This window comes from Epargyreus clarus, unplaced genomic scaffold, assembly GCF_041222505.1.
Source record: "Epargyreus clarus isolate Ecla_fem2 unplaced genomic scaffold, WU_Ecla_fem_2.2 ptg000012l, whole genome shotgun sequence".
In the NCBI taxonomy this organism is placed as follows: Eukaryota; Metazoa; Arthropoda; class Insecta; order Lepidoptera; family Hesperiidae; genus Epargyreus; species Epargyreus clarus.
This window is the reverse complement of record NW_027332220.1, coordinates 7,161,462-7,176,419: the sequence shown is the minus strand read 5'-3', so window position 1 is coordinate 7,176,419 and position 14,958 is coordinate 7,161,462. Positions and strand designations below refer to the sequence as shown.

General features: G+C 33.5%; 1 protein-coding gene across 1 annotated transcript; it reads left to right on the top strand.

Moving 5' to 3' along the window:
- The first annotated feature begins 3,637 nt into the window (after positions 1-3,637).
- Positions 3,638-14,382, top strand: CPH30 (cuticular protein hypothetical 30). Its single transcript, XM_073078316.1, has 3 exons — positions 3,638-3,796; positions 13,243-13,489; positions 13,825-14,382. The coding sequence occupies exons 1-3, from the start codon at positions 3,785-3,787 to the stop codon at positions 14,208-14,210; spliced, it is 645 nt and encodes a 214-aa protein (XP_072934417.1). The 5' UTR covers positions 3,638-3,784; the 3' UTR covers positions 14,211-14,382.
- Positions 14,383-14,958: the final 576 nt, after the last annotated feature.

Here is a 14,958-nt window from a genome sequence, read left to right as displayed (position 1 = left end):
TCCGTAAATGTATGTGTTTTAAATCAACATTTTTCAATTTATTATTAAAGTATGTGAGTTATTGATATCCGTTTCAATAGACAGCTATGTTAAATATATTTTTTTATATAAGTAGCGAATGTTTGAGGTATCTGATCCTGAGTCCGGGTATGATTATAGGATGGGTGGTTATAGCCATACTAACCAAGTGCGGTTGATACACTTTATACACACACTTAAGGACACTTTTCGCGTAACGATCGCAGTTATAGAAAATTTGAGATGTTTTTTTGACGAGACTAACATTTATTGATGACTACGAACTAAAAAAAAAAATATATTGATTGACAAATTACAGAGAAATATTTGCCTAGCCTATTTGTATAATCATGATGATATCCAGACTCGTAGGTTTCAAAATAATATTTTGCACCATAAAACATATTATATAATAATCACTTATAAACTAAGGATGGTAATTTCACTGATACTTATTTACCTACACCAGATCTTCAACGCGGCTGGCTTGTTTTGTAGAGGACCTAATGTACCTTCAACAATATTCTTCACGTAAGATCTACTTGAAGTTCACCAGCCACCATTTTGCCATTAACAATATGTAAAATTAATAAGACTCACGTTAGCCAAATAAGAAGGTGAAATAAGAGGTGAGGAGGCATCATATGAACGACAGTGTTCTAAAACAAATGATTGTCGTTCGTGTGAAACCTCCCTTAGCGACACTTAAAACAAAATAATTAGCAATTTTTAACAATTAAACGCTTCGCAAGCAATAGATACAATTCCATTTAGACTTTTTATGAAAACAAATAAATGAGTTTCGGTGCTAGATTCTATCAACATCACTTAAAGCCTATAGTTTAAATTACCTTTACTTTATGTTTATTTCCTAATTGTATACAGATAGAATAAAATAATTAATCAAATATACAGGTTTTTGATAGAGGCGTTTACATAACAGTGTAGAAATTATAGAGCAAGGTAAATCAGAACAAGTAGAGTTACTTTGCGGTTTTATCGCTATCTGATAATCATTTAGTCATAGAGACGTCACGATTCCTTTTCTGACATTTAGCGGCGATTTGAATTAACTACATACTTAAGTATCTTTTGTTTTTTTTGTTAACTAAGATTTGAAAAGGTACCCACCTAATTATATTGGATTCTTGCCCACTTAAACCCTCGTGGGCGTCCTTAGCTATGTGAAGGACTTCGGTATCTATTGTACATCGGAATAAACATAACTTTAGCGATTAACACATTATTTTCACACATAATATGAACTTGATTACAAAGTAACTGAAATAAGTAATAAAATGAGTAAGTATGAACACTACTAGTTCGATGGCAATAAGAATCAAATATTATCGGTGTCAGATATTTCAAAAAGAAGAGAGGTCGCTAACATGTCTGTTTTTTTAAAGACCCACATTATGCCACGCAAATAATCGTCATTGCTCACTGTTTGACGCGGATCTCATCTCATTCGCAGATTGGATTGCAATTCCCAGATGCCCGTGTTCCTAAGAGATGACCCGTGTCTGGCAGTGTGTCTGCCAATGCGATAGTAGTGGGTTAAATGCTATGGATATGAGATGACATCATGGACTATTTTCATTTAGTGAAATTTTGACCTAGAATACTGACGCTTTTGTTCTATGATATATTTCTTTAGTCTTATTTCTGCCATTGCATTTGTCAATGGAGCGCCTTATTTGAATTTGCTGATAATGACAAGATAGCTGCTAATATGCAGTGATATATATGTACAATCGTGTGTATATGTACCAATCGTTTAACTTGTCATTTACTTATTAAAAAACAGACATTGAATTTAAAGCCTTATAATAATTTCCTACTTTAAAAACCTCAATAATACTATTCATATTTATAATTTAATTTTCCTACTTTTAAAACCGCAACAATAAATATTAATAATATACAGTTTAAGGTAAATATAACAGAATCGACTATCTACTTACCTGATTAAATTTAAGGCCGAGTGTAATTTTACTCGGGCGTAGTCTGGTTTTGCAGGTAGTGTTACATAAAGCTACTCTTGTTTTTCATTGTATACTAGATCGCCAGAACCTAAAATAGGTAAAATAGTATATTTGTCTAATGGTAGTAGTAATCTATTACTGTCCCACTGCTGGACACGGTACTTCTCTCAGAGTAAAAGTTTAGGCCGTAGTGTGGCATGATTGGTAAAAACCTTTGAGAAAACCGGAGCGCTATGACATGGGGCTCTTCAAAAAAGAGCTCTCATACAAAACCGGCGATGCATTGGCAACTCCTCTGGTGTTGCAAATATCCATAGGCGGCGTTGCCAACTTTCCATCAGGTAGTACGTTTGCCTAATCGTTAGGTTGAACAAGCAAAAAAACCTTTGAAAATTATCTTAAAGAAGTCTCAAAGGTGTAGGTTTCATTATGATGCTTTCCTTAACCTTTAAATTCAGCAATAGTTAATTTCTAATACGCACACAACTTGGAGAAAGCAGATGTGTCTACCCGGGATTGGAACCTTGGACCCCCTGATTGAGAAGCCGAGTTTATACTAAACTATTTTTAGTTATTCATTTTTTGCCAGTATAATCAAATTATCTTTACTTACTTCAAAATTTCATACATTTTCCTTATTCTTAATTGCAAAATACATAATTTATTGATGTGTAAATTATGCATATTGCAATATATTTAATACCATATATTTTTAATTTTATTAATTAATTTTGAAATAAGATACTTTTATTCTTCTTTATTTATAATTAATAAAAAATATATATTTACCGTAAGTGTAAATATATCATTAAATAATTCGATCCATTTCATTATAACATACGTGAAGAAATTATAATCTAAATAAATAACGTTTTCTGCACTCACCATATCACCACATTAAGATATTTTTCCTGCGTCTTTGTGTGTGTCATGTCATGGACACACACAAAGACGAATACACCCAGACAGAGAAAAGAAATCTTAATGCATTATTTAAATATCTATCTGACTGGGAATCGAACCTGAAATCCTCTGTATCTGACTCTTATGGTGTGCGTTCTGCTGGGGTTGTCAAGTCTAATACATGAATGTATTATATGTAATAAGACAAAAAATACTAGCAATAACATATACTCATTAAGGCTTAAGAAAATTACCATTGGTGTACATTTTTAATTAGGTTTGAATTTAGCTCGAGGCGACCGATACAATACTCCGGAACTTGTTCATAAGAAAGACATCAACGTCGTCCCTTCCTTACTACAAGTTTTTGTACGAAACAATCGTTGTACTATATGTACCTACTATCTTTTAATTAACGTATAGGTCATACCTACATTTTAAAAACAATACCGGAATATGCGAGAACGTCTCGAACTTTCGAGTTACGAGCTTTAATTAAAGAAATTGTTACGGAAAACGCGATCGATAGTATGACCTTGGACGTATTGGTCCGGAATTTTCTATACAAAAAAGTGTTTTAACGTAATCGGAAACGACCCTGAAATCATCCCTCTGCCCTAGTACACGCATGCGCATCTCACAATTAAAATTACGGCATTGCACTTGCCGCCTAGTTAATTGTTTCCAATTACAACCGTTCAAAGCGGGGTGTTACATATATAAAGGGGCTGGCTGTACCCAATCGACATTCCGACTTTGGAGGTGGTTGTGAACACACGTCGCTTAGGCGAAATTCTCTAGGCGAGTACTGGCTACCCAGCAGCGCCTAAGTTAGTTCGTTTGAGATCTCCAATAACTTTAGTATACATCCCGTAATCATGCAGTCTTTGGTAAGTTGCATTCTGTATTGTTTTACATACTACACATTTTTAGATATAGTATAGTCACTATGTATCTATTTATACCTTATATATAAACGTATGTAATATTATATATCTATTTAGATTTATATATGTATAAATTCTTGTTCCATGTTTAAAATTTTAAAATTAAATATAGAGTAACTGACTGGTTAATTTCAAAAGAAAAAAAGAAAACGATTCCAAGATTATAACGCACCAGATAAATTACTTAAATAATAAATAAAAATAATTAAATATATTTTTGTATACATTTCCATCGCCACTCTGCAGTACAGCTGTTACGTAGCTAACTTTCTGAGTTATTCGCTAAACGAGCGAAAGTGTTTCTTATCACGAAACCTTTCAATTAATTTCATCTTTATTTACACGAAGTACGATACCTGCTTTAAAATACTCTACACTACTTCTAGGTATATAAAACACACCAAAAATATTTTGATAAAAGCAAAATAGTACATAAATAATAAGTTACTAGTCCTGGTGATAAAGTCTAAAAATGTATGTAAATTTCGGGATAAAATTGACAAATTTAGTTTAATTCCCCTATTTACATAATTCAAACGTTTAAGATTAGATTGATATTAGAATCAATAGCGCCTATCAGAATTGGTAGGCATTAGGAAATATGAATATGTATGTAATTCGGTTCATAGCCACGACCTGCCTATAATTTGTTCACGCCATATAAATCGCTCAGCCACTATTTCAACTAAGTGTCACTAAATTATTACACTGGTCTACTGATAGTAGGCGGGTGCCAAGATCCGTCTAGGTAACTACCGTTTATGAGACCATGCCACAATTAAAGTGAATTGACCGTGTTTGGGTATTAATAAGAAAACAGCATAATAAATGGTATTATTAATATCAATCGTGCACATATGATTAAATTGGCGTTTCAGCAGAAAATGTAAACGAAAATAGTTTATATTACATTTTCACCTATTGACTGAATTTTACAATATTTGCTGCTAAAATGCTAACGATGATTCCTGCCAAAAATAGCTGCTAAAAAGCAGCAATCATTTTTGTACATAACAATATTGGGGATAAAGACCATGTTTTTGAAAAATACTCGTAAGCATTTGTAAATCTGCCTAATATCTAATATATTGATGGTTAATATCTCCGCAAAAGTCATTCTATTGAAAAATGTATATATCGTTATTCATAATATTATTCATATACATTTGCATTGCACCATTACAGAACTCTTTTATTAATACTAGCTTTAGCCTAATATTATTAATCATCGTAGCACAGTTTGTTCAATAAATTATTTTTGCGTCGATACAAAATTATATACCTTTTCCTGCAATTTGAAGGTTATGAGAACCAATTCTATTATAGAGGAAACATTGGACAAAGAGAATAGAGCACCTACTTAATGACATTTGACCTATAAAGTCCAAGGGGTCAACAGATCAGATCATTGTACAGTATAATTTATCTATTGCATTCTGGTCATAACATTCAGTTATTCGAAATATCATAGTAGCTCTGTTTTTGTATTAGGCATCAGAAATAGAAAAATATATTTAACATTAGACAGCGAAAAGTAAAATAAAAGTAAGGAATTGAAGTAAAAATTGAGTAAATAATGTAAAATTGTGACTTGCTTTCTTAAAGAAAAAATCAGCCAACAGTAAGAAAAAATGACAATAGAAGGAAGTTAATTTACCTTACACGGGAGATACACAAGTATCGTGAAATCAATAAGTCATTGTACTAGCGTGCGTAAAATTCGTCAAATACTATGTCAAGGTTTATATTGACAGAGAACAATATATTTTGATGATTAATACAAGCATCCGGTTTATTGGTCGCCTACGAAACCGTCGGTACTTCTTAGTTAGTCACTGTTATGTTAATAAATTTATGTAAATTGCCTTTCTTTGATTATTGAATATATTTGTTACAAAACTATAAACGTAGAATTGTAAAATGTAAGCACTATTTTTTGTAAGTAAAAAGATTAAATTGTAAAATCGTAAATAGATTTACAATTCCATATCTGCAGTCGGTTCCAATGATAACAATTGTTACTGTATTAGATTTGCGCGGTGGGCGGGCGACACTTAGGGCGCATCTTCGTAGCATCTCGATTTAAATCTCGTAGACAATGTAAATCTCAAATCTCAATGCGCTTGAAATCAGATTGATAAGGTTTATAATAATACAATTCATTTACGATTTATTGTCAGATTTGTAACAAAATGTAGTGTATAAAGTGGAGATCAATTAGGCCTTTGTGAGATAAGGAGTGTAAAATTATAAAGCTATTAGCCCTACGCGCTCTAGATTGCATGTATTACCTCGATTGGCGCGATATAACATTAATTTACATGTCTAAGTCAGCGCAATAATCATTGTTGTGAATTTCCTATGGTGGAAACCATTGAGCCTCACTTATACTATATAGATATTGGGGAGAATTTGTTTGTATATGTTGTATAAATCGAAAACTTGTTACCATTGTTCGAAAGTGGAATTACATTTTTTCTTGTAAAAGTAAGTGTGTTTCGATATTGTTAATTGATTGATACATTTTGTTTATTAAAATATAAATAAAAAACCGCGATATAAAATTTTCATACTATAACCAAAATCTTATTGTTAGAATTCAAGGATTCCTAAGTATATTCACTTTACAGTACCTAAGTACAGTCACGATTGTGTCCTGTCAGAAAAATTATTGGTAATAATGTTTTCGAATTGAAGTTCTGGAACACCAAACAAGGCATTTGACAGACTAGAGCGTGACGGCAACGCAACGTAAAATCTGTGCGAAATTTTCTTATGACCTTCGCAAAACCATAGCACTTCCTACGCCCACCGCTTCCTTTTGCAACATCGCTGGCCGGCTGTTTGTGCACCAGTTCGTTGAATGATAATTCCGAACTATTGCAACACGCTGTTGCAACTGAATGCAAAGGCTAGTCGATATGAGGTCCACGCCTTCAAATTACAGTACACTTGCTTTGTCTTAGATCCCTTTGAGTCATTTTCTTCGTAACTCGAGGGCTCGGCCGAGATTGTGCCTGCAATTGCCAAAGTTCTATTTACTAACGTGGATATTTTTGATTGCAAACTAAACTTAAATTGGCCTTTTGAGTAAGAACTGTGAAAAATTAAATTTTAATATATTTCTGGTTTTAACTAAAGTGCCTAAAACAAAATTACCTTTTTAATCTTTTAAAAATAAATCGAAATATTTACTTTTCTTTCTTTTATATAGTCATTAAAATGTGACGTTTTTATTTACAAATAAACATAGACTTTATAATTTGTTGCTTTTTAAACTTTTCTTTACAATTAACATCACTTATAAACACATAAGTTTCTCTTAAACCTATCTTAAATAAGCCTATATCGTTTCTATCAAGTATGTATAATCTACGAGTGTATAGTGAAGTACTAGAAATGACAGCCTGTTTCCGTTCTACGGAACTTTGATATTTAAGCCGTGTCTACAATTGGCGTTGAGAATTGTGCCAGTCACATTAAGGGCATTGGCTATCGTCAATTGTGAAATCGATTGTTTATGAAACGAACGGAACTTGCCGACACCTGCCTCACAGTCCGATCACTCGCGACGTGTACGGTAAACTGTTACTTATTGTACTGGAATAATTGGTCAATTTTCACATAAATAACCGGTTGCAGAATCAAACACCCAATTTTCCTTTTTACGTCAGTTTCTAACTTGCGTTTTTTCGATTGGTAATACATTTTAGCTACAATTAATCTTAACGTAAAACAAAAGAACAAACAGAAATGTTTCTAAGTTTGTTTTTAATGTATTTGTGTTTTACAAACAAAACTATGTCGAAGTTTGTTTTAGATAAAAGTGAAAATTAACAACACGTAATTCTGCTATTTTTGGCTTGAACAATTTAAAAAGTTACTCATACATTATTTATTAGTTCAAGAATGCTCTAGTTTTTGTTATTTACATTTTTAATGGTTGAAGTAGATAATTAATTATGCAAATGCAATACGTTACAGAAAACTAAGCGTGTGTAAGTAACATTAAAGTTATTAAAGGTTTGGTAATCATAAAATGAAACTGAAACTTGGCTTCTCTATCGGAAGGTCCGAGGTTCGAATCCCCGGCTTGATTAGAACAACGAATCATCACTTTAACGGCGAAGGAACACTTCACGAGGAATCACATACGACTTGTAGTTTTTAAAAAGTTTTCAATGTGTGAATTCTACCAATCCGCACTTGAACATCGTTGTGGTCTATATGGCCTATACCTTTTTAACACTGAGAAGAGACCAGTCCAGCTGAAAGACAATAATGGGTTGACGACGACCAAATGTTTAGTAAAAGTCATTAATAGCATTTCTTATTATAATATTTCACAATTAACGCGTAACAAGCCGTTACAAATCCTTACAAAGTCTATACCAATTTGACTTTATAATAGTTTTAGTTTTAGCTTTCACTTCGTTATATACTTCGTTATAACAAAAATACGTAACATTAGTCGTCATTTTTATTTAATAGATACTTAAAATTGATCACCATGCAGATGTTAAGAATAATTATGATCTTGAATGTAATGTTACAATATGTAACTCCTCTGAAACTACAACACATTTATTAGTCCTAACGTCATGTTTTTAGTTATTAAAGTTTGACATATAAAATAGGAACTGATCATTTATCTAAAGTTTATTACCAAAATCGACAGTATTATTCAGCAGAATAATAGGCTTGGTAGCTATCCTTCATACCTATGTCATAACTGTTACCCAGATATCAATTTATTATTCAAAATTAATTTACAACGTAAATCAACTCTCGTGGTTTTCGATAGTGCAGAATTCGCGAACTAGGTGTATCAGGTGTTACGATTACTTATGGTACTTCTGTAACCTGATACAGAAATCTAAGTAGAGCAAACCACAGTGTAATACTAGTACGTTTAGTCGACGTGTGAAGTATTAGTAGCTGTTATGTAATAAGTGTTTATGTATGAATGTGTGGTTGTATGTTGTATGTGTGGAAGTAATAGGAGTCTACTACGGAAGACATTGAGAAGATTAATTAAATTATTATTTGGAAAAGTAAGGAAAAATAAGTTCTCTAAAATTAGATACATTTAAAATTTAATACATTTACTTTTTACGTATCTTGTACGTATCATATTATGCATTATCATATATTTTATTATAAAAATATAGTCAAAAGTCATTGTTGTGAATAAAATTAGAAAGATTTAAAAATTTAACTTCTCTACTAATTCTATTAAGAACAACACAGCCTCTACCTAAAGTAACAAACTAAAACCACAAATTTTCATAACTAAAATCGTGATTTTCAAATCAATTAGTTAGGTTCTCATAATGGAAATATATCTTAGACATATCATAAAACAGGCCTACCAACTAGACCACTGATTGGAAATCGGTGAAGTACTACGAGTCATTAATTACTATGACTTCTGATTAAATACAAGATTAAATACTTTGAACTTAATAGTGTTGTTAACGAGGCGTTAGTGTTGTACCCGAGGCAGTATTTGTGAAATACGTGGTCAGCTGCATTCTGAGTCTCCTTGGACCTTAATTTGTCTTGGATCATAAAAACTATAGAATCCGCATGCCAAGACGACCTTGTTGCGTTTTATATGCCACTACGGCCTTCTTGACTTTAATGTAACAATTAGTGACATATAAAATGTCTTATTATTTTTTATTAACAAAATTTCGAACTCTTAACACGTTTATTTGACAATGCAATTATAGATAAACTGGTAATTTGATTCAAAATTAAATTAAGTGCATATTATTTGTAGTGTTCCACATACATTAATGATAGTTCTGTTCTCATTATTGCCTTTTGCTAAGACTAATATTTCACGGCTTCGTCAAACCTTCATCCACTTCAAGTGTTCCCGTTTCATAGTAATCGTTATTTAATTAAAAATAAAATCATAGACCACGTTCTTAATTAAGACCTACTTATAAACTCTATATATGTTCATTATCATGTTTTATTTACGCTGTTTGATATTTCCGATTCATAATTTTATAAATCTTTCATTAGATAAGACCTTAAACTACTTAGGCCATGTTTTTATTACTAACTAATTGTTATTACTGTGCTGTTTGCTTTTTAATTGCAATCTTAATCAGTTTTAGAGATCTAATTAATCGTTTAGCTTGTGGCTTTCCTTTATTATAAAAATGTCTAGATGGTAGATACCTTTATATTTTCTTAGTTTACGATATTTGCTTTTGAAATAAAAACTTAATCAGATTTAAAGATCTAGTGAGGTATTTGGCACCAGCGGCTTTCTTTTGTTAATAAAATAATATTTTAATCGATTTATATCTGGGCAGCCATGCAACATTTATACTTCTCGATTTACTTTTAATTCTTTATCGATACGAATCTGTTTAAGCACTTTGCGTATGCTTTACAAATATTCCAAAACAACAGCTCTATACAGATCTTTGTCTAGTACTGCGGCTTTCTTTTATTAATGTTAGAACAACTCCATATAGATTCTTGTCTATCCACTTTCGTTGAGATAGCTTTAAACATATAAATTATTGCGTTTATCTAGATTAATCGGCTACTTGTTGGAAGTTTTCTTATTGCGCTGGCTTTATCTGTCATCGGCTTACTAGTGCGTGCAGCTATGCCACGCCTTCTAAGCCAATGTTCGGCGCCTGGCACCGTTATATAAGTTTACTAATAGAATATTAGCATTAGAATGCTTCGTTTATAACTCTGTTATAACTTCGTTTATAATTCTGTTTAAAGGAAGCATATTTATAAATAGTTTATGAGATAACGTATTGCGTCCCTCTACTCACTATTTATTTTTACTTGGCTATTACTAAGTCAGTGAGGTTGAGTTTATTGATCACTTTCTATCTATCTGAGAATTTAATAAATTTTCTGGAAGGTGTTGGAAGTAAACAATCCGCACTAGGCAGACCTAACCCCCTAGCTCACTCTGAGAGGTGATCTACGGTCCAGCAATGGGACAGTAATGTGTTATCCACGAAAGTTGTATAAAGTAGACGCCCTGGCTGGCTTAATTTCGTCATTATAATCATTGTAGCGCCTACTTCTTCGAGAATAAGCAAGTCGACAATGCGTGTGATTTATAACGACACTACTGGAGCTCCTAGCCGTTTCATTTGAATAGACCCAATTTCCGTGACACAATCTCCATTATAAATAACAGTTTTAAGTAAGATTTATATTCTCGCTACTGCTTAAAATAATTAGTTAGTATAATAGTGTAATATAAGACAGTGTTTTTCAAACTTTTTAAGGCACGAACTCCTATTAAAAATATTTTGTGGCCCCGTACTTGTTAAAAATATGCAATCCGTAAAACATTATTCATTTTCATTATTCCACACAACAGTTAATAAATTTAAATTCCTACAAACTTACTAAAAATTAAAATATATATATCAAACCTTTTTCTGACTTTTCTCCATCTGACCACGGCATAAAAAAACTTTTATGATTTTTTGGTCCACTATAGTGCTTTGCAATCTCGCAGGCGTTTGTAATATACAGTTTAAAAACCACTGGTTTACATTAACCCACAAACCAAGTATCAAACTTCAATGCACACCGTGTTAATTGAATTTCACAATTGTAAGAAAACAATAGGCATATCTTTAAATCTGTACAAAACGAGAATATGTTAGCAAATGTTAATATTTTAGTAGCATTTCCTTATGTTGTTAAAATTGCATCATTGCTCTTATTTTTATGTGGATTATGTTCACACGAACTTTATTATCTATTATGTGAAATGTTTCAAATAAGATGAAATAACCGTGTACAACAAAGTGCAATAATTGTGTGAATAGTGCTATAAAATTATATCAGTTGGCTTGGCTTAAGATCTACAAGCATAGATTTAAAGCTTCTTTGTTATTCCTACAAAATTTCTAAATTTTGTATCAATTGACATTATATTGATAGGTGAAACCTTTGTGGTTTGCCTCTGGTGCCACCACCGCAGCTTTTTTTCTGCCTACTATCAAAAGTGTTAACTGGTACTGTCCCGCTTTGGAGGGTGTGGTAAGGGTGGCATTGTTATACGAAGTCTTCCAATTTAGTCGTCAGTGTTAGCAATGCATCTGTGGTTAACCCCAGATTGAATCTACTTTTATCAGGGATTGATAACAGATGTCAATAGGCCGCTGACTAATAGGTAGATTGCATCTTCGTTTGCTTCGTAAATAAAAAAAATGTTCCCTATTGTATTCGTGAGTGGTGAATCGATTATAACATATCAACAGTTCATTTACACGAAATGTAATCTGACGTCCTTGTAAATCACATCATATAACCGTGACAAATGGGTAGCTACTGTGGCGTATCGAGGTTCTTTTCTATGGCATTTCTGACCACCACCGAACTGTGTAATTAGATTTGATTCCATATGACAACGCCTAGTCATTCACGTAATTTTACTCAACAGTTTTTGTTAAGCTTACAACTTATGGTTTGGTGCCGATGCTAAAAACTGTAATGGAATTTTATGAAACTTGAGATCTGGTTTTTATTGCTAAAATCTAAGTCGGCGACCATGTGTACGCTACGATAGTCATAGTGTTCTATCATGAAGGTTCCGCCTTCAATCCTAAGGAAGAAGAAAAATTAACGATTTTACGTATTTATTTTTAGGTAGGCAAGTATTAAAAAGTGGTTTGAGTGAAAAAGTATAACTGTTAATAATTTTTAAACATTCTACTTAAAATCCAAAAATGTTTTATTTATCGGTATATTAAGCTCATAATGGTATCTATGAGCAACAATTCAGGACTTATAAAAATATTGAATTTTAAGCTTTTTTATATTTTAAAAATATATTTTAATCATATCATAAACGTGTTCATTTTCATTCATATAATATCATCATGACATGCGAATACTGGAACGAATTTATTAGATTTCCGCATAAGATACTGTCATTGACCTATTAAGCCTGTCAGTCTTCGTCGTCACCTTAAAATATTTCATTGTTGTTTTTATATATAGTCTAGTTCTGTATTTATTAACGGTTTGTATCGTAACATAAAAATTAAAAAGTTCAAAAGATTTCATTCCAAGGTTTAAAGATTTTGATTTAGGTATAAATCTGTATCAATCATACGATATTTTGATATGAATTATTTGCATTTTGAATATTGGCCTCATTGAGAAATAGTGTTGTTAGCAGTGGTAATTCTTTATTATAATTATATTTTCAAATCGAAAATATGATAGAAATGCTAAAGCTCTCTTGACCATTAGCTATTTTTATCCATTAATCAAAGAAGTATACGTATTAAACGCATTAATTCATATGTATAGTATAACAGCTTCACTACAATAACAGCGGTTCCACAGTCATAACATAAGTGTATCATTGTCCACAGATTGTCCTCGCCGCTTCCCTCTGCTTCGCGCAGGCCTCCTTCTACCCGGGTCCCCCAGCGCACATCCAGCTGAGCCCCGACGGCAAATATGTTCTGGACACGCCCGAGGTAGCGCACGCTAAGGCCGCCCACTACGCTGCGCACGCGCAGGCCTCCACCGCGCACGGTGCCTGGGCGCCCGCGGCCGGCGCTTACCTCGCCGGACCCGGGTACGCCGCTGGCGCGCACTACGGTGCCCCTGCCGCTGGTGAGTGCTTTTTCATTTAGTATAAATGAAAAATTAAATTTTGTGAGTGTGCTGGTGGTTAAATAATAAGTAGGTAGCATTTTACACAAGAAAGTGTCTTAAATTTCATCAAAGTAAATATTTTGTAGAGTAAAGTAAGTGTCCTAATAGTTACGAAAACATGTCTATTTAATTTAATACACTGGTTCATAGTAAAATAAAATGCCATGTAGTTCCGTTTACATTCAGGTCAATAAAATTGATCTCAAGCTATTTAGTTAAATATCTAATGACTCCATTAAGTAGTCGCTGTATGACATTTAATTTCCGTTAATGGTCCGCATATTTTCCCACAGGTCTCATCAAGTACGGTCCCGCGCCTCTCGCTCACGACGGCCGCGTGGTCGACACGCCCGAGGTGGCCCACCTGAAGGCCGCTCACATCGCCGCGCACGCCAACGCTCACGCTAACGCCGCGCACGGAGCGTACGCCCACGGCGCCGTCGCTCCTCTCGGCTACGCCGGTGCCCTCGCTCACGGCGCGGGATACGCCGCCGGCTACGGCAAGTGGACCGGCCCTCAGGCTCACATCCAACTCACCCACGACGGACAGTTCGTCGTCGACACGCCTGAGGTCCAACACGCGCGTGCCTCCCACCTCGCCCAGTACGCCGCCGCCGCCCACGCCGCCGCCGCCGCTCCCGAAGAACCCTGGGGCCACGGTGGTCACGGCTGGCACTAAATTCTACCTCTGACCTCGGCTTCCGCACTGCCTGATACTATTTTTATACAAAACTCGACAAAAAACTAAAAAAAAATGTTATGCTGTATAAAGTTGAACGTGACCTGATGTGTATAGCAATGCGACTCTTGTAGAGCGAAAAATATACCAATAAAAAAATCTAATAATGTTACTTGCTCTTTGTTTCATTCCTTTTATTACAAAGCAAATTAATAAGATGTTCTAAATTCGTTAGAACTAGCAAAACCCTTGATTATAAGATGTGCACTTTATATTTTTACGATTATCAACGCAGGGTATTATTTTACTTACATTAATATTATGGGACAAAAATATTTTATTAGGGCTTAGTAACTCGACCGACACGGATACTAGAATTTCAAAACTCTTTTTAACTACATATACTTATCGACTGATTTGAGATTTTTAAATATCTAAATCGATAATGAACTTTCATAAAAAGCCGTTCGTTAAAAATAATAGTGTTCCAAATATAACAACTCCTACGTAAAACATTGAAAAATTTAACAACTTTCTATAAGGCTCTATTGTTTCATCACTCAGTAAACTTTATGTAAAAGTTAAAAGTTGGTAAAGTATTAAAAATGCAATCAGATGAATTCCAACGTTATTTATAACTTAAAAGCGCAAAAATTATAGGACTTCACCACTTACATGCATGTAGACAAATCAGTCGAATCATTACAAATTACTTCGATCAGTACCGTCCACATTGAATACTAGACAC

Coding starts and splice junctions, on each gene's coding strand:
- CPH30 (XM_073078316.1), top strand. Junction 13,490..13,824: donor CTACGGTGCCCCTGCCGCTG/GTGAGTGCTTTT, acceptor ATTTTCCCACAG/GTCTCATCAAGTACGGTCCC.